Source organism: Myxine glutinosa, chromosome 2, assembly GCF_964187855.1.
Source record: "Myxine glutinosa chromosome 2, kmMyxGlut1.1, whole genome shotgun sequence".
Classification (NCBI taxonomy): domain Eukaryota; kingdom Metazoa; phylum Chordata; class Myxini; order Myxiniformes; family Myxinidae; genus Myxine; species Myxine glutinosa.
In genome coordinates this window covers 136,417,725-136,445,089 of record NC_136262.1, presented here as the reverse complement: position 1 = coordinate 136,445,089, position 27,365 = coordinate 136,417,725, and the positions used below count along the sequence as shown (strand labels likewise).

General features: G+C 48.7%; 1 protein-coding gene across 1 annotated transcript in view; it reads right to left on the bottom strand.

Annotated features, from left to right (window-relative positions):
* Positions 1-27,365, bottom strand: part of LOC137421211 (potassium/sodium hyperpolarization-activated cyclic nucleotide-gated channel 4-like) — a 217,025-nt gene that overhangs the window by 159,824 nt on the left and 29,836 nt on the right. The window contains exon 2 of the mRNA XM_068107034.2: positions 9,344-9,767. Coding sequence (XP_067963135.2) covers positions 9,344-9,767 — 424 coding nt within the window. The remainder of the gene's footprint in view (positions 1-9,343; positions 9,768-27,365) is intronic.

The window sequence follows — 27,365 nt, the reverse complement described above, 5'->3', positions numbered from 1 at the left end:
CCAGGTTCAAGCATCTGGCGGGGATTGTCGTTTTGGTGACAATGAACGATCACAAAGATTGAAGGATTGGTTTATCGCAGAGTTGCAAGATGAGAAGATGGTCGAGTCAATTTTACGGATGACGTTTGAAGAGATTACATTTGCTAAAGCGGTTGAAACTGCAGCTGTTGTGGAACAAGCTAGAAAGAATGTTCACGCCATTGTTGGGGAGGACTCTGTGGACTGTGGTTAATGCCATAGCTGCGGGAGAACCACGTGCTCGCAATTCTCCAACTGGGTCGGTGGATCAGGGTTCTTCTTCTTCTTCTCGGGTACATGCAAGCAGGGCGTTACATTTACAACTACCACAGCAGCCTTGTGAGGGATGTGGTGGTTCACATTCTTGTGGGAGCTGTCCATTTCGGAATGCGGTGCGTTACCGGTGTGGTAAAGCGGGTCATGTGCGGAGGGTCTGTCGGGGCCGGGCACCGTCATCGGTTGATTGATGTGGCCGGGGCTGGCAGCGAGTTTGATCAACAGGGTGAGGGTGTGTTTCCCATGAAGTCAGCTGCGAATCACCCCTTTGTGATGGCTGTCAGTGTGAATGGCAGGCCAGTCAACGTCACAGTGGATACCGAGGCATCAATGATGCCATCAATCAGTCTCGTGAGTAAAAGGATCTGGCGTCATTTGGGTTGTCTGGTGTGAGCCTCGATACACACTACCCTTCGTACTTACACAGAGGAGATGATAAAGCCATGAGGCTTGATGAATGTGTTGGTTCGTTATCAAGACCAGCAAGCGGTGTTGCCCCTGCATGTGGTAAATGGTTCTGGACCATCTCCACTTGGTCGTGATTGGATGCACACCATTCGTCTGGATTGGGCAAACATTTACAGTGTGCATATGTCATTTCCGTCTCCTCCGTGCTTGGAGGGGATCTTGGGAAAACACCAAGTTTTTAGGAGGTCAAAGGTGCTCAAGGTCACCTGCACCTGAAGGAGGGTGTCAGTCCGTGTGTGTGTGTGTGTATGTGTGTGTGTGTGTGTGTGTGTGTGTGTGTGTGTGTGTGTGTGTGTGTGTGTGTGTGTGTGTGTGTGTGTGTGTGTGTGTGTTGTGTGTGTCGCCATGTTTCTCAGGGATGGGTGAACAGATGTTATCTTCGTCAAATTTTCAGACGTTCACACCCTTCCTATTCTGGAAGCAGGAATTCCACAGCAAGATGTTCCAAGACATTTCAAATATCACAGGAACACCATTTAATTATTAAAGTATTTTCCATTATTAGCTTGTTTTGACAGATGCAAGTTCGGATGTTCTTTAAGTTCACTTCAAGCAAAAGCCTCTCAAAAATACACTCTATTTAATATTTCTGCCGACAGTAAAGCAGATGTGATGTTGTAGCTAATGCAGGATCGATTTACACCCCATTTACATTCATCCGAGGTCTACAAAAAATCCATCTATAACACATGCAAATCCCATGTCCAGCCCACATGGGGTAGCCCATTAAAAACCCATGCACTGCCCACGTGGGCAACCCAGTTGTCCCCCGGGTGGTGCCTATGGACAAATCCAGCTGGGGCCTACGTGTAGGAACACACATGGGACCCACAAGTTAGTCCACATAGGACTCGTATGAGCCCCAGCTAGATATGCTGGCTGGGAATATAGATCAGGCCGGAGATACAATACAATGGCCTACAATTGCAAAGGAAACGTCAGAAAAAATTAATGTCCATGAATGAGTATAAGTGGAAAGAACAGTTAGTTTAAATGAGTCTCTGGCAAGTCAGGAGACGACGATGGTTCACGAGCGAGCGGTATTCAATGACAAAGGACGGACTATAACCGAAACAGACCCGGACAGGCCAGGCCCGGAAATGTCAAAACGAAGGTTACTGACCTTGAAAAGAGATAGAAAATAATGTATAATCAGTTATGAGGTCAGTTAGCCACACAATACCGAAATTTCGGTTCGATTCCGACAACTTTGAAAATTTGACCTTTGTGACCTTCAAAGGTCAAAGGTCGAAGAGTCTGAAATTTGTTGGAAAACTTGTATTTCATGATGTATGTGATAATATAAGATCATGTATGACATTTCACCCTATCAGGAAGCGAACAATGTAATAAAACCATCAAAAATAGACTTTTCTAAATTTCGTGACCTTGTGACCTTGACCTTGGGGCGAAAATGAAAAATCGAGCTCTGTGGGGCTAGACACATGACATTGGCCTAACCAAATACCGAAACCCCTGTCAGATTCCACCAAACCCCTCGGAGAAGATGGAGCTTGAACTCGATTACCCCCTATAAATACATCTTTTTCGGGCGTGGCTCCGCCCACAATGGGCGCAATACGCCCACTCGAGGCAGGACAGAACGAGCTCATGATATCAACTTCCCACCCAAGTTTCATCAAGATCGGATGATATCATCGGGTAGTTATGCTGCGGACAGACAGACAGACACACACCCTTGACGAATATAGTGGTCACTCTGTTTGATAATTCGTGAACCAATAGAGTGCATGTTCTGAAATACAGCACCATTGCATAACACCAGAATATACTACAATTCACAAGCATTTGAACTTGGACTGCAAGAGATTCCAAGTATGAGTATAGAGTGCCTGCCCTTCATAAATAATGGAACAGTGAAGTCAAATTTGTTATTATTGCTATATTATCAGGAAAATGGGATTTGAGATCAAGAGATGAATAGGAGGCAAGAGTACAGAAGATCATCTTTTATTTCATGATATTTCTATGTGTACATGTTTTTACCATTATAGAAAAAACACTTTCTATGTTCAGGCCCCCCATTTTAGGTATGTATAAGTATTGGAACAGATGACTGACAGGTGTTTCTTGTTGCTCAGGTGTTTTCTATTGTATTGATTGTTCATACGGTGAACTAGTCTTGTTCATTTTGAAATGAACTAGTCTTGTTCAGTCATTGAAAAAGCCGTGAATGTCCAGTCTTGGTTTTAGCGTTTCCATTTGCCTTGGGAGTCAGTCGGCATAAACTAACATGAAGACCAGAGAACTTTCTATGAAAGAACATCAAGCAGTTTGAAAGCTGAAAGAACAGAAGAATTCAATTAGAACCATAGCACAGGAATTGGCAAAACAAATAAAACAATTTGGAATATCTGGAAAAATAAATAAATCACTCGTGTATTTAGCAATGTAAAACGGCCAGCTCGGCCAAGGAAAACAACTGCAGTTGATGACAGAAAAATCATCAGAGCTGTGAAGAAGAACCCTAAAACAACTGTCAGCGATGTCATCAACAACCTCCAGAGTGCAGGGTGAAAGTCTCACAATCTACCGTTCACAGAGGACATTGGCAGCAGAATTACAAAGGCTACACTGCAAGATGCACCAAAAACTCTCAAAATAGAACAAACTCATCAGCACCAAAAATAGGAAGGCCAGATTCGAATTTGCCAAGAAGTACATAGGTGAGCATGTGAGTTCTAGAACAAAGTTGTATGGACAGAGGAGACCAAGAAAACCTTTACCAAAGTGATGGAAAGGTGAAAGTGTGGAGAAAGGAAGGAACTGCATGTGATCCAAAGCACACTACCTTATCTGTGAATAGTTAGGTCCAAAACTTCAATTCCGTGACCATTTTCTGGCTAGTAAGGTTTGACGATTGATTTGACTTCTATTGACATTTTATAACAAAAATGGCCTCTATGTCCCTCCCAAAAATCCCGGCATTTTTCGCCAGAGGCTCGAATCCAAGATGCCCGCCGGCAGTATCTTGAAAAATTAAGTTTTGAACCAGAACACCTAGAATCATGTACAAAGACACTTTTTTGGGTAATTTGACCACGAGGATTCCGAATCTGACATTAGTTTGACGTTATGACATTATTTTGACCCAGAAATCCAAGATGGCCACCATCCAGTAGAGCGAAAATGCAACTTTTAAATGGGAGAACATATGATCCTGAATTAACACATTATTTTGGCTAAATCTATACTGGCCACGGAATTGAGGTCCTGATTAGTGAATTGCTATTTTCTTGTTTTTTATTTGTCTGTGTGTGTAATGTCATATACTTATTTCTGTCTTTCCAGGGAGTATACGAGCGAATGAGACGGCACTGAGAAGCGCAGTATTCAGAAGATAGCTGTCAAGAGAATGTCCACCGTTCCGTGTGTCCTCCAGTGTGGCGGGCTTTGCAATGAAGCCACTGATGTCGTTACCTCCGTTGAGAGTTGGGAAAATCTCAAGAAAAAAGCCCTGTTATGGAGCGGTCTTGACAAGTTCAGAGACGTTTATGCAACAGTCAATTGGGATAATGGTCCCGGCAGACAATGTGTCCATAAATCATGTAGGCTGACCTTATGGAATGCTAATAAACTGGAGCAGGCCAAGACAAGACAGAAAAAACGAGAAGTCAAGGAATGCCAATCTCAGTCTTCGTCCATGTCTGAGGCTTTCCCCCCGGCTGCTTCTCCACCTGCCAAGCGGCTGCGATCAAGTGTAGAAGGGCTGATACATGAAAAAACAAAATGTGTCTGGTGCTGTAAACCGGAGTCGGCAAAGCACCCAGAATCAAAGCTGTCCCTGATTTCGTATGATAATGCATGGGCAACGTTCAAGAGTCACACGGTGGCCCTCGAAGATCAGAGCATGCGAGCCAGAATCAACTGTGTGATCGATTATGCAGCTGATGACCCATATGCGATTGAGATCAGATATCACAACAAATGCTGGTTGAAATATGTGCGTAGTTACCAGAAAATGAGTGAAGATGACAAACTCCCACGCATGCACAATGTCAATCTCCGTGAGGCTCAGACTATCTTCTTTGACCACATCAGAACAGTTATCTTTGAGGAACGTGAGCTAAGGTCACTACAGAGCCTCCTCAAAGACTACAGCTCTATCATATCTCGGTATGGCTTCTCAACATCCAGCATCAAGTCATCCTTTATCAAAGATATCCTGACCCGGGAGTTTGAGGGCAAGATCGGCTTCCACTCCCGCCCTCAGAGAAACCAGAGCGACCTAGTCTATGACACGTCTGGGGGTGGTTCACATGTTGAAGCAGCACTCTCCGCCATCGGTGTTAGCAGTGAACAACTGGTGCACAATGTGGCTAAGCGGCTCAAGGATGATGTCAGTAAGAATACCTCCCTTCATGCACCTGTCCCTCTGAGTAAACGCTTGACATTTGCCAAGATGCCAGACACGGAGAAGCCCAGGGAGGAACTCAAAACGAGAGCTGCTGAAATGGAGCAGAATGCTCTCAAGGCAGTGATCAACCTGGTTGAGGTCAGTCATCTTGTGGACCTCACTGAGTTGCTGGAACATCGTGTTGTTGAGGAGTGTGTGGCTTTATTCAACTCCAACGGGACATACAGGAAGACACAGAAGAGTAAGCTCATCCAGAAACTCTCTCTGCAATCTGTAGATCTGCAGGAACCCTACACCACTCTCATCGACATGGGCATGATTTGGAGGATGGCAACTCCATCAGCAGAGGATCGACAGACGCAACATGGCACCCCATACAAGTGGTCAGACTATGTCCACAAGGTGTCTTCCATCATCCTTGCCCGCCATGGTGATGCTGAACGTATCTTCTGTGTGAATGACCCATATGACACACCATACTCTACTAAAGATGACGAGCGAGACCTGCGGGTACAGGGTAAGGTACATATACCAACACCTACATGAAATTGAATGACCCCTTCCCTTCTGCCCAAGCATTCAAAACACTTCTATGTAGCGTCAGCAACAAGGGGCGGATGCAAAAGCTAATATGCACCTACCTGACAGACCTTGCAGAGAGTGTTGATGCAGAGATTGTCTACTCTGTTGGCTCCCACTGCACCAATTTGTCAACCCAGCAACCAATGGAGAACTACAGCTTTGACCAGTCTGAGGCTGATACTGTCCTCTTTTCTGCTTATGCAGTTCTGCGTGAATCAGGCTACAGTGGCCCTGTTGTCATTGATACCGCTGATACCGATGCCTATGTCGCGGCAGCAGTCATCTCGCAGCAGCTGCCCGGAAAGCTCTGTATCAAGAGGAAGAAGGAGACTATCTTATGTCATGGCCTGGTTAATGATGAGATGGCAGACTGTATTGTGCAGCTGCACTGTATGACAGGCTGTGATGCCAACTCAGGCTTCTATGGCAAGGGTAAGAAGTTGGTGTATGACCGGGTGGCGAAGAGCCCTGTGGCTCGACGGCAGCTCTCGCTGTGTGGAGATAGCCTTGACCTTGAGGAGGAGGTGCTAGAGGAGCTCTTCCAGTTCACACGACATGTCATCTATGGCGACGAAAAGAGTAGCACCATGGCTGAGGCCCGTGCAGCAAAGTGGAAGACACTGAAAAACAAATCATTTATCCGTCTCCCTCCAGATGCAGACAGCCTACGCCAACACTGCCTCCGAGCAAACTACTTGGCATATCTTGTGTGTCATCCCTCCAAAAAACACCACCCCTCGCCACTCGGACATGGCTGGGAGCTGGTGGGTGGTCGCTGTCGCCCTGTCCGCCACACGCAACCTGCTCTCCCGACACATCTACCTGCACCAGGGCCAGTTGAAGAGAGTGAGGAAGATGAGAGCCAGGAGGGGAATGAGGAGCGAGATGATAATGTACAAAGGCGGGAAGATTCATCGGAATCTGATGATTCAGATTCTAGTGAAGCAGAATGCTCTGATTCGGACTAATCATATAATTAAAGGTCATATTGATTAATTACTTCATTTGAAAACTGTTCAAGTCACAGCTATTAAAAATAGCTTATTTTGAAGTGTAATGAGTTTACTTGTCATGCAATCATCAATTACTTTACTGCAAGATATCCTTATGGAGGTAGTTTCTTTAACATGTTTAAGTACAAAAGTTGCATTTTCGCTCTACTGGATGGTGGCCATCTTGGATTTCTGGGTCAAAATAATGTCATAACGTCAAACTAATGTCAGATTCGGAATCCTCGTGGTCAAATTACCCAAAAAAGTGTCTTTGTACGTGATTCTAGGTGTTCTGGTTCAAAACTTAATTTTTCAAGATAGTGCCGGCGATCATCTTGGATTCGGGCCTCTGGCGAAAAATGCCGGGATTTTTGGGAGGGACATAGAGGCTATTTTTGTTATAAAATGTCAATAGAAGTCAAATCAATCGTCAAACCTTACTAGCCAGAAAATGGTCACGGAATTGAAGTTTTGGACCTAACTAGAAGCATGGTGGAGGTAGTGTCATGGTTAGGCTTACATGGCTGCCTCTGGAACTGGCTCATTCATCTTTATTGATGATGGCAGCAGCAGAATGATTTCGGAAGTGTACAGAAACATTTTGTCTGCCTATGTACAAGAAAATGCCTCCAACCTCATTGGGAGGCACTTCGCCATGAAGCAAGACAACGACCCAAAACACACTACCAATGCAACCAGAGTTCATCAGGGGAGAAAGTGGAAGGTTCTAGACTGGCCAAGTCAATATCCTGATTTAAATGCAATAGAGCAGCAATTCACTTTCTGAAGAAGAGACTAAAGTCAGAAACCCCCAAAACAAACAACAACTGAAAATGGCTGCAGTAAACGCTTGGCAAAACCTCTCAAAGGAAGATAACAAGAGTTTGGTGATGTTGATGGGTCACAGGCTCGATGCAGTCATTGCATGTAATGCATATGCAACCAAATAGTAGTTGTACTACTTTAATTTACTTTAAGTTAATCTGTTCAAATACTTATGCTTACCTAAAATGGGGGACTGAACATAAGTGTTATTGTTCTACAATGGTGAAACATCATATAAATAACAATAAATAAAGGATGAACTTCTGTACTACTCTTGCTTCATATTCATCCTTTGATCTCTAATCCCAATTTATTGAGTATCATTTTTATTGAGTATATCGCAATCTTACTATAATTCACCAAATGTCTGACTGTCTGTTCCCAGGTTCTGCAAAAATGGCTGAACTGATCACAACAAAATTTTGGGTGGGTAATCCTGGGACCCCCTGGGAGTAAAGTAGGCTACATTGTTTTTCCAATTTTCCAGTTTTTCCAAATACGATGGAATAATATTTACCGATATGAACAGTGATGTGGCTTTTATTGAAATTCTACAAATACTGTTTATTCTACGTACCAGGAGAGAGTAGATCGACTCCTGACGAACTCTTCCTATGTAAACGTGCGGCTCCAAAGTAACATGGCAGCGTGTGCAAAGCGACTGAGAAACAGGTGTCGCGGCCGCTTCCGTGTTACAGATTCGGCGCGCACTCTTCAGACATAAACGTGTGACTGAGAAAGACGTGTAGCGGCCATTTTCGTTTTGCAGAATTCAATCTTTTTTCAAAATGGGTGCCATGTACTGTTTAGATTTTGATGATTTGCGTGTGATATGATTCAACAGATGTTTATATGAATCGTTTAAAATAAAATAAAAAGCCTTCAATTTCTGATATTTTGCCCTTTCATTTGGGCCTCCCAATTGAAGCCCCGCCCATAGGGCGGGTACCGTTACCTGTATATAATAACATGGCACATATGGATGCAGACGGTAAACCAAAAACGAGGTTGAGATGGGCGGGGCGGGGCGGGGCGGGGGGGGGGGGGGGCGAGGGGTGGAGAAGTAGTTTTGATGTTTTCAAATAAACCATCAGAAACCAGAAGAAAAAAAACCACTTGTATTCCGAAGGCATCAGGAAACGAACCCTCCGCCAGTCGTGCGTGACGCTGGTTGGGAACTACCGAGAAAGGAACTAACATCTGCCATAACGCGTTTCACTAGTGTAGGACTCTATCATTGTTTGGGGAAAACCTTTTTACCTCCTTCACAATACATCAAGCAAATCCACAACATACACTTACTTATTAAACCGTTCTGCTCGGCATTTCCTTTACCTTTAAAACACCTGACATATTACAAAACACTTATCTTCCTGTCGATTCAATCAAATCATGTGCAGCCAAAGAAAGGCCGAAGTTAGCCAGCCCATGTTGCGCAACTGCCACATTCAAGATCAGGTGTTCAGTGCATGGTTGGCAGTAACACCAGAATGGCAATAACACCTGCGTTCATGAAAATCTTAATGCAGTTCCCATTAATTGTTTGTAAAACAAGCAAAGTAATCATGGTGAACATGGACCAATGTGTCCTCATTCCCCATTCATGGTTCATCAGCTCGAGTGGTAAGTTGGCAATTCCACGCCAACTTTGAGTTGTTAGCGTTATTGTTACTAACATGGCCTTGTACATCACATTATTACGGTCAAGCAACAGTGGCTAAGTTTACCACAAAGCTTGAGATCAAGAACAGATAGAGAGGGAGAGAAAGCACGTGATGTGGATCGGGGAAACCGGTTGACTCACCTCTTCCCATTGGTGGATGTAGCGGATCAAGCGTGACAGGCGAAGCAGCCGAAGCAGGCTCAGGATTTTGGTGAAGCGGACAATGCGCAGTGCCCGTGCCGTTTTGTACATCTCGGTATTGATTCTTGTCTCCACAATTAGAAAAATATAATCGACAGGGATCGATGACACAAAGTCCACGAGGAACCAGGTTTTAAGGTACTTCATTTTGATGACCCTGGGGTCCAGAATGATTTCCGTGTTGTCCTCGATGATGATGCCAGTCCTGAAGTTGAGGACCAAATCGACGAGGAAGCACGTGTCCGAGAGCACATTGAACACAATCCAGGCCGTCGTGCTTTTGTCGTTGAAGAAGGTAATCCCAACTGGAATGACGATCAGGTTTCCAACCATCAGCAGCAACATGATGAGATCCCAGTAGAACCTGAGGAACGAGATGCCATAAGAACATGGCCGGGCCCTCGTGACAAGGTGCTCGGCTCCACTCGGGTTTCTAGCTCCTTGCCCAGAGCGGACATCCATTGCTCCGTCCTCACAACCAGAGATAATACTCCTGCAAATGGTCGCTCGAAGAGAAATATTATACTCTGCCTTGTCATCATAATGTTCATTCTCACTTCAAATAGTCATGCGTATCAATGCAGTAAAAAGAAGAGCAACAACAAAGAGCAAACAGAGATTGCAGACCCTCGCCAGGATGTATTTGCAGTGGTTTTTAGGCTTTTGTGTTAAAACAAATAGGCGGCCGAACCATGGGACCGATGACGTCATCATCATTTATTTCTCCACTAATTTATTCCTAGATTATCTATATGCTCTATCTATAATTCCAGTAATCTCTGTGTGTATGTATGTATGTATGTATGTATGTATGTATGTATGTATGTCTGTAACCGCTGTTTCTCGACAACCACGGGTCCGATATACTTTAAACTTGCCAGGTATATTGCTGGGGACCCGAGGATGTGCCTTTTCAAGGTTTCATATTAATCGGAGAAGTAGTTACCGAGCTATGTCCAAAAAACGATTCAACCAATCAGAGAGCAGCGAGCTATCACGTGTGCCGAACGTGGCGAACAGACTCTGCCTCGGACGGCACATTTGAGAGCGTATTCATTTATTTCACGTTGGCAAACTATGTTGGCGTTAAACTATGTTTTAAAACTAATTAAAACTAATTTGCGATTCATCGTAACTGCGATTTGCGACCTTCCGGACAGTGAAGACTTCACTTCCGGCAGCCAATCACAGAACGCGTTGTTGCGTAGGCGTGGCCGATGTGAGAGCGAGCCGAGCCGAGCGCGTGCGCCATTACGGTTCGTAATTCGATTTCTTCCGGAGAAAATAATAATTTCTCGATTTCTTATGCGCATTATTTCTCCCAATTCAGTCAGAGCGAAGGGCGGAAGCGAAGAGCGTTGTTTTTTTTGTTTACGGGCGTACGGGCGGGGTAGAGCGTACGGGTAGCGTTTTTTTTTTTTTTTGGCAAGGAACGGGCACCCACGTACGGGCATGCCCTAGTATATATAAAACACAGTTTGTGTGTGTGTGTGTGTGTGTGTGTGTGTGTGTAATGTTACCGATAGACTCCTAAACGGAGAGGCTCACGTGCTTGATATTTGGCATAGACATGGCCATTGAGCCTGGGAAGAACATGGCCGACCTAAAAAAAAAAATTTCATAATATTTTTTTACCATATTTTTACCTCAGCGCATTTCAGTGAGGAATATTATGCACGGAATCTGAGGCGGTGGCAGAGCAGCACGCTGATTCGCTCAGAGCGATCACGTGATGTTCCTTGCCGCCATAAACTCACAGTTACGTGTTCGCACATAATTCAGAGCGAAAAGCGATTGCGTTTTTTCACATTTCAGCGAGGAACATCGCCATTCACACCACATAGGTTTTTTTTTCTTTCATTTTTAGATCCATATTTTTTTTCAGCGAGGAATATTATACACGGAATCTGAGGCGGTGGCAGAGCAGCGCGCTGATTCGCTCAGAGCGATCACGTGATGTTCCTTGCCGCCATAAACTCACAGCAAGTAGCATAGATTTTAGCATGATTAGCATTTAGCATGATTTAGCATGATTTAGCATAGATAGTAGCATGTTTCACATAGATTTTTTTTCAGCGAGGAATATTATACACAGAATCTGAGGTGGTGGCAGAGCAGTGCGCTGATTCGTTCAGAGCGATCACATGATGTTCCATTCCCGCCGCCAGACCATTGAACATAAAACACAGTTTGTGTGTGTGTAATGTAATGTTACCTCCCCTCCCCCCTCCGTCCTCCCCTCCCCCCTCCATCCTCCCCTCCCCCCTCCATCCTCCCCTTCCCCCTCCCCCCTCCATCCTCCCCTTCCCCCCCTTCCCCTTCCCCCTCCCCCCTCCATCCTCCCCTTCCCCCCTTCCCCCTCCACCCTACCCCCTCCCGTCCCCCTCAACCCTACCCCCTCCCCTTTCCCCCTCCCCCCCTTCCCCACTTACCCTCCCCCTCCCCCCTCCTCCCCCCTACCCTCCCCCTCCCTCTCCCTCTCCTCCCCCTCCCCCTCCTCCCCCCTCCCCTCCCCCTCCCTCTCCTCCCCCTCCCGACCCCCTCCCCTCCCCTCCCCCTCCTCCTCCCGACCCCCTCCCCTCCCCCTTCCTCCCCTCCCCCTTCCTCCCCTCCCCCTTCCTCCCCTCCCCCTCCCTCCCCCTCCTCTCCCCTCCCCCCTCCTCCTCCCCTTCCCCCACCTCCCCCCTCTCCTCCCCTCCCCCCCGTTCCCCTCTCCACCCCTTCCCCTCCCCTTCCCCTCCCCTTCCCCCTCCCCCTCCCCCTCCCCTCCCCCGCCCGGCAATGCCGGGTACTTCTGCTAGTCTACTATATAAGAGAGATGTCTGTCTGTGTGTCTGTCTGTCTGTCACCATTTTTCTCAGAATTGGCTGAACGGATCTTCGTCAAACTTACAGAGGTTCATCAGTGAGTGCCTGGGCGTGTTTTAGGCCAAAAAAAATTTTTGGAAGTTAGAAAAAAAAAAATAACCGCTCGTTAGTGCCGAAGCCTTTTAAAATTAATGACAGTTATATACAAGTACACATTCGCATAAATAAATACAAAACAATCACCAGACATTTGAATACAAATAAATCAAACAATTCTGGAAGGGTATGAAGTTGGTAGTACGGCTTCTTCTTCTTCCTAATCGGCATCACACTTAACTCAGAAACTTGATGAACGCCACATTCACCACCAGCATATACATGAACCCCCTTCCTCTCCTGCCTCCCCCCTCTACCCCCTCCCCCCGCTAACTCCCCTCCCCCCTCCCCTCACCTTCCTCTCCCTTCCCCCCTTTACCCCCTCCTCATCCCCCACCCGGCAACGCCGGGTACTTCTGCTAGTGCTCAATAAATTTCATTTTGATCGGATGAAGTTTTGTACTTGTCAAATTATGACGTCATAATGGAGGCACCTATGACATCATCATTAACGGATGTTATTCCGCATGGAGAGTTCTTTACAATGAGCCGTGTCTCAATTTTTTTATTCAGCGCTTTCGGAGATATAGAGGTGCAAAGTTTTTTCGGTTTTTCCAAGAGGGCGCCCATACCACGTGACCTATGACGTCATAATTATCATTAAACAAAAATCCTACAAGTGGAGTTGCACCTATGGTGAAAATGTCCTTTCAATCGGACCAACGGTTGCAGAGAAAATCATATTTATTCTGTGTGGACAAACAGACAGACAAACAAATGGACTCAAATGCAATGTCCTCTCCTCAGGCGAGGGTAACAATTCATGTGTACGTATTTGCTCATTTCCTTTGCAATGATTTAAGGCTCATGCAGGTGTTTGCAAAAGATAATGTTAAAGCGCGGCGTTACGCGCGCTGCTTGTGAGCAAGGAGGAAGCGGACAAGCGGTAACATATAAACGTCTTTATTGTAAGACTACACTGTAACACTGAACTCCTCCGGGCTGGTCGCCCGGTGTATAGCATGAGGCCACGCCTACCCCTCGGGCGTGGCCACCGCCCACTTGGTGCGTGGAATGATGTCACCACGCCAGTGGGCTTTTGTGTCCGCCACACGCGCCCCCCCAGAATTCCCGCGCACCTGGAGGGCCAGTTTGTGGGGCAGTCGAATGACCCGGCCGAAGCGCCCCCTGGCGATCGGCGGCGTCCGGGGTGCAGGGATACCAGGAGGGATGCCCCTGGCTACCCCTGGGATGGGTGCAGGACCGGGGGGCGCCGTGGCGGCGGGGCTGGGCGGTGCCGGGGGTCCGCCCGCAGGAGGGCGGCCCCGACGTGGGGGTCGGGCCACTGGCGGTGGATGGTCCACATCGAGGTGGGCCGGCTTGAGGCGGTCTACCGAAACGCGGTCAGGAGTACCGCCGATGTCCAGGGTGAAGTGCTTCGCCCCGGTCTCCAGCACGCGGAAAGGCCCGTCGTACGGGGGCCGCAGTGGTGTCCGATGGGCATCGTGGCGGACGAAGACGTACTCCGCCGTGCGAAGCTCCGGGGCGACGTGCGTCGGTGGGTGCCCGTGGCATGCCGTTGGCACCGGGGCGAACCTCTGGGCGGTCTCTTGCAGAGCGGAGCGCTGCTGTGCCGCGGACCATGGTGCCGTGGAGTCGGGGAGGAACTCGCCCGGCACCCGCAGCGGTTGCCCGAAGACCAACTCCGCCGCGGATGCGCGCAGGTCCTCCTTGGGCGCCGTCCGGAGGCCCAGCAGGACCCAGGGGAGCCTGTCGACCCAGCCGCCGTCGCGGAGGGTGGCCCGGAGCGCGGCCTTCAATGAGCGGTGAAATCGCTCACACAGGCCGTTAGCCTGGGGGTGGTAGGCCGTGGTTCGGTGCAGCCGGACCCCGAGCCCCTGCGCAACCACCCCCCAGAGCTCCGAGGTGAACTGGGGGCCGCGGTCGGATGAGATGTCTGAGGGGGCGCCGAACCGGGCGACCCAGGTGGCGATGAAAGCCTGTGCGACATCGGCCGCCGTTGTCGATGCCAAGGGCACGGCCTCCGGCCACCGGGTGGTGCGGTCCACCATGGTGAGGACGTGGGTGAAACCCCGCGAGGGGGGCAGAGGTCCCACCAGGTCCACGTGGACGTGGTCAAACCGGCGTTCCGGCACCGTGAACGGGGCCAACGGGGCCTGGGTGTGCCGGTGCACCTTGGCGCGCTGGCACGCGAGGCATGTCCTGGCCCAGCCGCGGACGGCCTTCCGGAGGCCATGCCAGACGAACTTGTCGGCGATCAGCCTTTGGGAGGCCCTCGCGCCCGGGTGGGACAGGCCGTGGATGGCGTCAAACACCTGGCGCTGCCAGCCCGCGGGCACAATGGGGCGAGGACGCCCGAGGGAGACGTCGCACAAGAGGGCCGCGCCCGCGCCGTCGAACGGCACCTCGGTGACGCGGAGGCCCGTGACGGCGGTCCGCAAGGCCTGGACGTCGGGGTCAGCGGCCTGGTCCGCTGCCATCCGGGCATAGTCGATGCCGAGGTGGACTGCGTGGGCGACGGCCCGGGAAAGGCAATCCGCAACCGGGTTGTCCTTCCCCGCGACGTGCTGGATGTCCGTCGTGTACTCGGACACGGCCGAGAGGTGACGCTGCTGCCGGCCCGACCACGGCTCGGTGACCTTGCCCATCGCGAAGATCAGCGGCTTGTGGTCGACGAAGGCAGTGAACGCCCGGCCCTCGAGCAGATGGCGGAAGTGCCTGACCGCCAAGTGAAGTCCGAGCAACTCGCGGTCGAAGGTACTGTAACGGCGTTCGGGCGGGCGAAGCTGCCGGCTAAAGAACGCCAGCGGTTGCCAAGCTCCACGCACCCATTGCTCGTGCACCGCGCCCACCGCGTAGTCCGAGGCATCGGTGGTGAGGGCGATCGGTGCATCGGGCGCCGGGTGCGCGAGCATGGTGGCGTTAGCCAAGGCGAGCTTCGCGCCCGTGAACGCCGTGTCCATTTGCTCGGTCCAGGTAACGTCGCCTTTGCCCGGCTTACCTCGGAGAGCTTCGTGCAGGGGGCGCAGGAGCTGGGCGATACGGGGCAGGAACCGATGGTAAAAGTTCACCATGCCCAGGAACTCCTGCAGCCCTCTGATCGTGCGGGGGCGCGGAAACCCCTTCACCGCCTCCACCTTGGCCGGCAGGGGGACGGCTCCGTGCCTGGTGACACGGTGCCCCAGAAAATCGATTGTGGCGGCGCCGAACCGGCACTTTGCGGGGTTCACAATCAGGCCATGCTGGCCCAGGCGTTCGAAGAGCGTGCGGAGGTGGCGTAGGTGCTCTTCGCGGGACGCGCTGGCGACGAGGATATCGTCCAGGTAGACGTAGACAAAATCCAAGTCGCGCAGGACGCTGTCCATCAGTCGCTGGAACGCCTGAGCCGCATTCTTCAGACCGAAGGGCATGCGCAGGAACTCGAAGAGTCCGAATGGCGTGATGACCGCCGTCTTCGGGACGTCCTCCGGCCTGACGGGGACCTGATGGTAGCCGCGTATGAGGTCCACCTTCGAGAAGAAGGACCTGCCCGCCAAACGGGCGGAAAAGTCCTGAATGTGGGGGACGGGGTAGCGGTCGGGAGTCGTGGCGTCATTGAGACGGCGATAGTCCCCGCACGGTCGCCACCCCCCGCCGGGCTTCGGCACGATGTGCAGCGGCGACGCCCAAGCGCTCTCTGAGCGCCGAACGATGCCGAGTCGCTCCAGGGCAGCGAACTCCGCTTTTGCCACCGCCAGCTTCGTCGGCTCGAGGCGGCGTGCCCGGGCGTAGACCGGTGGCCCGACGGTGGGGATGTGATGGGCCACCCCGTGCTTGACGGCCCCCGCCGAGAAGGTGGGCCGCGTGAGGGCCGGGAAGCCGGCGAGGAGGCGGGTGAATGCGTCCGCTGCCGGAAGCGTACAGACCAACGTGGCCGGAACCGAATCGTTCGGCAAGCCGCTTGGCAAGCCGCTCGTTGAGCTGGGCAACGCACATGCGAGCGAGCTGAACGTCTCGGCCTGGACAAGCCGTCTGCGCTTGACGTCGACCAGGAGCCCATTAGCGCACAGGAAGTCCGCGCCAAGCAGTGCCATGGGCACGTCGGCGGTGACGAACGTCCATCGGAAAACCTGCCCTCCAAACCGCAGAGAGAGGCAGCGTTTTCCGTACGTACGGATGGGCGTCCCGTTCGCGGCAAGCAGCGCGGGGCCCCCACCCGCGGCGTGCTTGTCTGACGTGCCGGCGGGAATGACACTCACCTGTGCTCCCGTGTCGCACAGGTAACGGCGCCCGGAGAAGGTGTCCGTTATGAACAGCAGGCTGCTCGAACGGCCGGCGCTCATCGCCACAATTGAGCGCCGGCCCGGGCGTTTCCCGACCCGTTGAAGGAGCACGGCGGATGACACCGCCGAGCTTCGTGGCCGAACTTGGCGTGGAACCAGCACCAGGTGGTGGAGCTGGAGGAGCGCGGCTGGCTCCGCCAGGCCGGTGGAGTCGACGGGTTTCCCCGCGGTGGCGGTTTTCGCCGCGGCGGTGGGCGGGGCGTGGCGGCGTTCACGAGGTGCGTATCAGCATGCTGTTGAACCTCAGCGTGCTGTAGAAGATGATGCTGTGGAACATCAGCGTCGAAGGCCGTGACGGCCACGCCAACGCTCGCCCGCGTGTCCGAAGCGGCGAAGTACTTGTCCGCCTCAGCCGCCAATGCTCGGGGTTCCGTTAGCCCGGTCCCGGCCAACGCGAGGCGAACCTGCGCTGGAAGTTGGCGACGGAAAAGCACCCGGAATAGCGAACCGGGGGCTTCGTCGCCCAACAGTGACAGCATATGGTCCATTCGGACCGACGGGCGCGTCTCACCGAGCTCGGGGAGATCCAGGAGGCGATCGGCCCGTGCGTCGTCCGTGAGGCCGAATGTGGCTAGGAGTAGCCGCTTGAGTGCCTCGTACTTGTGGCCGTCCGGTGGGTGGCGAAGGACGGACACAACTCGAGCGGCCGTGCCGGGCCCGAGGGAGGCGACGACATGGCAGTAGCGCAGGTCGTCGTTGGTGAGGCGCCGAAGCTGAAATTGGGCTTCGGCTTGAACGAACCAGACTTCGGCCTGGGCCTCCCAAAATTCGGGAAGTTTAATCGCCATTGCCTTGTCGTTGGCCATTGCAATGGCGTCGTGTTCGGAAGGATCGCTACGGCAGATCCAACGTCGAGGGTCACCAGTAAAGCGCGGCGTTACGCGCGCTGCTTGTGAGCAAGGAGGAAGCGGACAAGCGGTAACATATAAACGTCTTTATTGTAAGACTACACTGTAACACTGAACTCCTCCGGGCTGGTCGCCCGGTGTATAGCATGAGGCCACGCCTACCCCTCGGGCGTGGCCACCGCCCACTTGGTGCGTGGAATGATGTCACCACGCCAGTGGGCTTTTGTGTCCGCCACAATGTGCAGAATAAACACATCAGGAGAATCAGTGTAATTTTAAATGAGCTCCAAGGACTTTAGGAGACAATGTATAACTCAACACAATACTCATGGTATTCATGGTATTTGAACCTGAGATAGTATCGTGTGAGCTCTGTGCTTCAATGGGAACATTAAACATGTGATTGCACAACTTATATATACACATGCTGAACTATAGACAGGTATACTCATTCAAGCCAAAGAGCTAAATAGGTAACAAGTAGGACCAATGGTTACCTTGGCAGTGGGATGGTCAATAAATGAACATAGTTATGATGAGTAATCCATTTAAAATGAATAAACCAATGGCAATTTGATTTTTGTTCACATGGCCAGCACACCAGTTCACATGGTGACCGCTTGGTGCGAGAAATAAAGAAAGGATGCTGTGACACTCGTGGCCGTGCGAGTACAACCATACAGGGACATACAACCATACAGAGGCATACAAACATACAGAGGCATACAACCATACAGGGACATACAACCATACAGGGACAAACAACCATACAGGGACATACCACCATACAGGGACATACAACCATACAGAGGCATACAAACATACAGAGGCATACAACCATACAGGGACATACAACCATACAGGGACAAACAACCATACAGGGACATACAACCATACAGGGACATACAACCATACAGGGACATACAACCATACAGAGGCATACAAACATACAGAGGCATACAACCATACAGGGACATACAACCATACAGGGACAAACAACCATACAGGGACATACAACCATACAGGGGCATACAACCATACAGGGACATACAACCATACAGGGACATACAACCATACAGGGACATACAACCATACAGGGACATACAACCATACAGGGACATACAACCATACAGAGGCATACAACCATACAGGGACATACAACAATACAGGGACATACAACCATACAAGGGCATACAACCATACAGGGACATACAACCATACAGGGACATACAACCATACAGGGACATACAACCATACAGGGACATACAACCATACAGGGACATACAACCATACAGGGACATACAACCATACAGGGACATACAACCATACAGGGACATACAACCATACAGAGGCATACAACCATACAGGGACATACAACCATAAAGGGACATACAACCATACAGGGACATACAACCATACAGGGAGAGCGAGCTGCCTTTTAACCTACCCCCTGAATGACGGTCATTCCTATTTACAACGTTTACGTCACTTGGACAGCAGCTGTAATCACATTTCAATATTATTCATGTTGCTTTTAACCTGGGACTGAAGAGCAGCCGAACAAATTTAGCTTCCCAAAACTTTTCCACTGGAAAGGTAATTCCACTTAACACTTATATAAATATGTTCAAGTGTGCTTTAATTGCTGAGATCGCTCGATTGTCCTTGCAACAATTTATAGAGGGTATAATAAGGAAGGTGTGCAGCTGGACAACTACTGGCCCATGTTAACATATGGTGTTTTCCACTCACCTGGTAAATGCGAAAAACCTTCATGGAGAGACTTTACATTCAACGGCGAAGGTGAGCTCAATAATAGAAAAGTTATTGTGCTGACAGACAGCAGACACTACTAAGTATGTGCTGACATACAGGGGACATTACTAGGTATGTGCTGACATGTAGGGGACACTACTAGGTATGTGCTGACAGACAGCGGGCACTACTAAGTATGTGCTGACATACAGCTGGCACTACTAAGTATATGCTGACATACAACGGGCACTACTAAGTATGTGCTGACATACAGCGGGCACTACTAAGTATGTGCTGACATACAGGGGACATTACTAGGTATGTGCTGACATACAGGGGACACTACTAGGTATGTGCTGACATGTAGGGGACATTACTAGGTATGTGCTGACATGTAGGGGACACTACTAGGTATGTGCTGACATACAGCGGGCGCTACTAGGTATGTGCTGACATACAGCGGACACTACTAGGTATGTGCTGACACATAGCGGGCACTACTAGGTATGTGCTGACACACAGCGGGCACTACTAGGTATGTGCTGACATACAGCGGACACTACTAAGTATGTGCTGACATACAGCGGGCACTACTAGGTATGTGCTGACATGTAGGGGACACTACTAGGTATGTGCTGACAGACAACGGGCACTACTAAGTATGTGCTGACATACAGCGGGCACTACTAAGTATGTGCTGACATACAGCTGGCACTACTAAGTATGTGCTGACATACAACGGGCACTACTAGGTATGTGCTGACATACAGCGGGCACTACTAAGTATGTGCTGACATACAGGGGACATTACTAGGTATGTGTTGACATACAGCGGACAAAGCTAGGTATGTGCTGACATACAGGGGACACTACTAAGTATGTGCTGACATACAGCCGGCCCTACTAAGTATGTGCTGACATACAGGGGACATTACTCGGTATGTGTTGACATACAGCGGACACTACTAGGTATGTACTGACATACAGCGGGCAATACTAAGTATGTGCTGACATGTAGGGGACACTACTAGGTATGTGCTGACATACAGCGGACACTACTAAGTATGTGCTGACATGTAGGGGACACGGCTAGGTATGTGCTGACATACAGAGGACACTACTAAGTATGTGCTGACATACAGTGGGCACTACTAAGTATGTGCTGACATACAGCAGACACTACTAAGTATGGGCTGACATGTAGGGGACACTACTAGGTATGTGCTGACATACAGCGGGCACGACTAGGTATGTGCTGACATACAGCAGACACTACTAGGTATGTGCTGACATACAACGGGCACTACTAGGTATGTGCTGACATACAGCGGGCACTACTAGATATGTGCTGACATACAGCGGACACTACTAAGTATGTGCTGACATACAGCGGGCACTACTAGGTATGTGCTGACATACAGCGGGCACTACTAAGTATGTGCTGACATACAGCAGACACTACTAAGTATGGGCTGACATGTAGGGGACACTACTAGGTATGTGCTGACATACAGGGGACACGACTAAGTATGTGCTGACATACAGCAGACACTACTAGGTATGTGCTGACATGTAGGGGACACGTAAGGGACATACTAAGTATGTGCTGACATACAGCGGGCACTACTAGGTATGTGCTGACATACAGTGGGCACTACTAGGTATGTGCTGACATACAGCGGACACTACGAGGTATGTACTGACATACAGCGGGCACTACTAGGTATGTGCTGACATACAGCGGCACTACTAGGTATGTGCTGACATACAGCGGACACTACTAAGAATGTGCTGACATACAGCGGGCACTACTAGGTATGTGCTGACATACAGCGGGCACTACTAAGTATGTGCTGACATACAGGGGACATTACGAGGTATGTGTTGACATACAGCGGACACAACTAGGTATGTGCTGACATACAGGGGACACTACTAAGTATGTGCTGACATACAGCGGGCACTACTAAGTATGTGCTGACATGTAGGGGACACTACTAAGTATGTGCTGACATACAGCGGGCACTACTAAGTATGTGCTGACATGTAGGGGACACGACTAGGTATGTGCTGACATACAGTGGACACTACTAAGTATGTGCTGACATACAGCGGACACTACTAAGTATGTGCTGACATACAGCAGACACTACTAAGTATGGGCTGACATGTAGGGGACACTACTAGGTATGTGCTGACATACAGGGGACACTACTAAGTATGTGCTGACATACAGCAGACACTACTAGGGATGTGCTGACATGTAGGGGACACTACTAGGGATGTGCTGACATACAGCGGGCACTAATAGGTATGTACTGACATGAAGGGGACACTATTAAGTATGTGCTGACATGCAGGGGACACTACTAGGCATGTACCGACATGAAGGGGACACTACTAAGTATGTACTGACATGTAGGGGACACTACTAGGTATGTGCTGACATGCAGGGGACACGACTAGGTATGTGCTGTCATGCAGGGGACACTACTAGGTATGTGCTGACATGCAGGGGACACTACTAGGTATGTGCTGACATACAGGGGACACTACTAGGTATGTGCTGACATACAGGGGACACTACTAGGTATGTGCTGACATGTAGGGGACATTACTAGGTATGTGCTGACATGTAGGGGACACTACTTTGGTCTGTGCTGACATACAGCGGGCACGACTAAGTATGTACTGACATGAAGGGGGCACTACTAAATATGTACTGACATGCAGGGGACACTACTAGGTATGTGCTGACATGCAGGGGACATGACTAGGTATGTGCTGTCATGCAGGGGACACTACTAGGTATGTGCTGACATGCAGCGGACACTACTAGGTATGTGCTGACATACAGGGGACACTACTAGGTATGTGCTGACATACAGGGGACACTACTAGGTATGTGCTGACATGTAGGGGACATTACTAGGTATGTGCTGACATGTAGGGGACACTACTAGGTATGTGCTGACAGACAGCGGGCACTACTAGGTATGTGCTGACATACAGCGGGCACTACTAGGTATGTGCTGACATACAGCGGGCACTACTAAGTATGTGCTGACATACAGGGGACATTACTAGGTATGTGTTGACATACAGCGGACAAAGCTAGGTATGTGCTGACATAAAGGGGACACTACTAAGTATGTGCTGACATACAGCGGGCCCTACTAAGTATGTGCTGACATACAGGGGACATTACTCGGTATGTGTTGACATACAGCGGACACTACTAGGTATGTACTGACATACAGCGGGCAATACTAAGTATGTGCTGACATGTAGGGGACACTACTAGGTATGTGCTGACATAGAGCGGACACTACTAAGTATGTGCTGACATGTAGGGGACACGGCTAGGTATGTGCTGACATACAGCGGACACTACTAAGTATGTGCTGACATACAGTGGGCACTACTAAGTATATGCTGACATACAGCAGACACTACTAAGTATGGGCTGACATGTAGGGGAAACTACTAGGTATGTGCTGAAATACAGGGGACACTACTAAGTATGTGCTGACATACAGCAGACACTACTAGGTATGTGCTGACATGTAGGGGACACGTAGGGGACATACTAAGTATGTGCTGACATACAGAGGGCACTACTAGGTATGTGCTGACATACAGCGGACACTACTAGGTATGTGCTGACATACAACGGGCACTACTAGGTATGTGCTGACATACAGCGGACACTACTAAGTATGTGCTGACATACAGCGGGCACTACTAGGTATGTGCTGACATACAGCGGGCACTACTAAGTATGTGCTGACATACAGTGGGCACTACTAAGTATGTGCTGACATACAGCAGACACTACTAGGTATGTGCTGACATACAGCGGGCACTACTAAGTATGTGCTGACATACAGCGGGCACTACTAGGTATGTGCTGACATACAGCGGGCACTACTAAGTATGTGCTGACATACAGTGGGCACTACTAAGTATGTGCTGACATACAGCAGACACTACTAAGTATGGGCTGACATGTAGGGGACACTACTAGGTATGTGCTGACAAACAGGGGACACTACTAAGTATGTGCTGACATACAGCAGACACTACTAGGTATGTGCTGACATGTAGGGGACACGTAGGGGACATACTAGGTATGTGCAGACAGACAGCGGGCACTACTAGGTATGTGCTGACATACAGCAGACACTACTAGGTATGTACTGACATACAGCGGGCACTACTAGGTATGTGCTGACACACAGCGGGCACTACTAGGTATGTGCTGACATACAGCGGACACAACTAGGTATGTGCTGACATACAGGGGACACTACTAAGTATGTGCTGACATACAGCGGGCACTACTAAGTATGTGCTGACATGTAGGGGACACGACTAGGTATGTGCTGACATACAGTGGACACTACTAAGTATGTGCTGACATACAGCGGACACAACTAAGTATGTGCTGACATGTAGGGGACACTACTAGGTATGTGCTGACATACAGGGGACACTACTAAGTATGTGCTGACATACGGCAGACACTACTAGGTATGTGCTGACATGTAGGGGACACTACCAGGTATGTGCTGACATACAGGGGACACTACGAAGTATGTGCTGACATACAGCAGGCACTACTAGGGATGTGCTGACATGTAGGGGACACTACTAGGGATGTGCTGACATACAACGGGCACTAATAGGTATGTACTGACATGAAGGGGACACTATTAAGTATGTGCTGACATGCAGGGGACACTACTAGGTATGTACTGACATGAAGGGGACACTACTAAGTATGTACTGACATGTAGGGGACACTACTAGGTATGTGCTGACATGCAGGGGACACGACTAGGTATGTGCTGTCATGCAGGGGACACTACTAGGTATGTGCTGACATGCAGGGGACACTACTAGGTATGTGCTGACATGTAGGGGACACTACTTTGGTATGTGCTGACATACAGCGGGCACTACTCGGTATGTGCTGACATACAGCGGGCACGACTAGGTATGTACTGACATGAAGGGGACACTACTAATTATGTACTGACATGCAGGGGACACTACTAGGTATGTGCTGACATACAGCGGACACGACTAAGTATGTGCTGACATACAGCGTACACTACTAAGTATGTGTTGACATACAGGGTATACTACTCAATTAGCGGACGTGTACTTGGTGTGTGTGTGTTGACAAATAGGAGACGTGTACTTGGTGTGTGTGTGTTGACATATATCAGGTGACATAATTGTGAAGCTCTCTCACACTGTATGACATACAGTCACGTGAAAAAGTAAGTACACTCCATGTAAAGTTTTGACTTTTTCAATATATTTCAACATACAGCTATTTGATCTTCATTTAAACAATATTGACAGATAAAGGTGATATAATATAACAAATATCAGGAAACATTTACATTTTGTAGTCCATTGTATAATTTAAATACACATAAATGCAAATTTTGCATGTGGAAAAAGTAAGTACACCCTTGGCTCTAATAGGTGGTATTGCCCCCTTTGGCAGAAACAACCTCAAGTAGGCGTTTCTTATAACTGTCTACCAGTCTCTGACATCGACTGGGAGAAATTTTTGCCCACTCCTCCATGCAGAATTCTTTCAGCTGTGCGATGTTTGAGGCGTTTCTCGCATGCACAGCTCGTTTCAAATCCCCCCCACAACATCTCGATGGGATTTAGATCCGGGCTTTGACTTGGCCATTCCAGAACCCTCCATTTCTTTCTTTTCAGCCATTTCTTGGTGGATTTACTGGTATGTTTAAGGTCATTGTCATGTTGCGAGGTCCACCTTCGGTTGAGCTTCAACTTTCCGACAGATGGCCTCACATTATCCTCAAGCACCCTCTGGTACAATTAAGAATGCATATGATTAATGAATGATTAAGAATGCATCTGGTACAATCAAGCACCCTCTGGTACAATCTGGTACAATAACTTACTGCCCTGATGCAGCATAGCTGCCCCAAACCATAATATTTCCACCACCATGCTTTACAGTTGCTATCAGGTTCTTGTGGTCAAATGCTGTCTTTGGTTTTTGCCAAACATGTCTTCTGGTACTGTGGCCAAATAGCTCGACCTTTGACTCATCTGTCCAGAGCACATTGTTCCAGAAGTGCTGGTCTTTGCCTCGGTGTTCATTGGCAAACTTTAGTCTTGCCCTGATGTTCTTTCTGAACAGCAAAGGTTTCCTCCTGGCACACCTCCCATGGAGATCAAATTTGTGCAGCCTCTTTCTAATGGTAGACTCATGCACTTTGACATCAACAGTGGCAAGAGCTACCTGTAGGTCCCGTGATGACATTCTGGGGTTCTTAGAGACTTCTTTCAGCATCTTGCGGTCTGCTCTTGGCCTGAACTTGCTGGGGCGGCCTGGCCTGAACAAGTTGGCAGTTGTTTGGAATCTTCTCCACTTGTAGATGATCTTCCGGACAGTCGAATGATTGATTTCAAATTGTTTGGAGATCTTTTTAAATCCCTTCCCAGACTCGTAGGCATCTATAACCTTCTTTCTGAAGGCCTCAGAGAGCTCTTTTGATCAAGGCATGGTGACCCCGCACACTTCAACAACAAAGAGCAAACCAAACGAAATGTCTGAGGTTTAAATAAGACAGGTTCCTCCAAGATCCTCTCTGACGAGGTTCTAATCATTTGCACCTGAGTTGGTGCACCTGATTCTAATTTTAGGTATTTGAAGTAGTGATAAATGTAAGGGTGTACTTACTTTTTCCACATGCGAAATTTGCATTTATGTTTATTTAAATTATACAATGGACTACAAAATGTAAATGTTTCATGATATTTGTTGTATTATATCACCTTCATCTATCAATATTGTTGAAATGAAGATCAAATAGCTGTATGTTGAAATATGTTGAAAAAGTCAAAACTTTACATGGGGTGCACTTACTTTTTCACGTGACTGTATCAGACAAGGCTTCTCTTCAGGACTGCACAGATCATGAGATTGTAGCACACGACAACTTCGCACATCGGACTAAGACACAAAACTCTTGCTCTGATAAACCGATCAGTCTCAGATTGTGACGTCATCATACATGAGCCTCATGGCAAGGACGGACCCTTCAGCACACGCAAGTCGCAATCCACAGCACGGACATACTACTCATGCGATCTTCATACGCTTGTGCAATTCCTTGTTGTCAAGGCAACCTTTGATTGAGCACCAAGGTTACACAAGACACCATGCATATATTGGACAACATTTTGTCTCCAATGGTGTGTATAATGTTGGTGGGAGGGTTCATGCGTTGCGGAAAACGTTTTGTTTTGGGTCGTGCGGGAGGCGACTGTGCTCGACGTACTGAAAGGGAGGATTCCATGCACGTTCTCACTCTGCGGGTCACCTTGACAGCGAGTGCGCGTACAGTGTCCGCCAGAGACACCAAATCAGCGCATGCTCTCGCAAGACATGTCCAAGGCCTATTTCCCTTGTCCAGGTGCATGTGCAGGTGCTCGTCGGTGTGTTCCCTACCAGCACTCTGAATAAAGGTGCTCGACAATGTGACGTCGTGATCGCAACAGCAATGGAAACTTCGCAGCCGATTTTGCCTTTAATGTTTATTTATTTATTTTTGAGTTCGTATGTATGAGAATGTGTGGTATATATTTATTTATTTTTGAGTTCATATGTATGAGAATGTGTGGTATATATTTATTTATTTATTTTTGAGTTCGTATGTATGAGAATGTGTGGTATATATTTATTTATTTTTGAGTTCATATGTATGAGAATGTGTGGTATATATTTATTTATTTTTGAGTTCATATGTATGAGAATGTGTGGTATACATTTATTTATTTTTGAGTTTGTTTGTATGAGAATGTGTGGTATATATTTATTTATTTTTGAGTTCGTATGTATGAGAATGTGTGGTGTATATTTATTTATTTTTGAGTTTGTATGTATGAGAATGTGTGGTATATATTTATTTATTTTTGATTTCGTATGTATGAGAATGTGGTATATATCTATTTATTTTTGATTTCGTATGTGTGAGAATGTGGTATATATATATTTATTTTTGAGTTCGTATGTATGAGAATGTGTGGTATATATTTTTTTATTTTTGAGTTC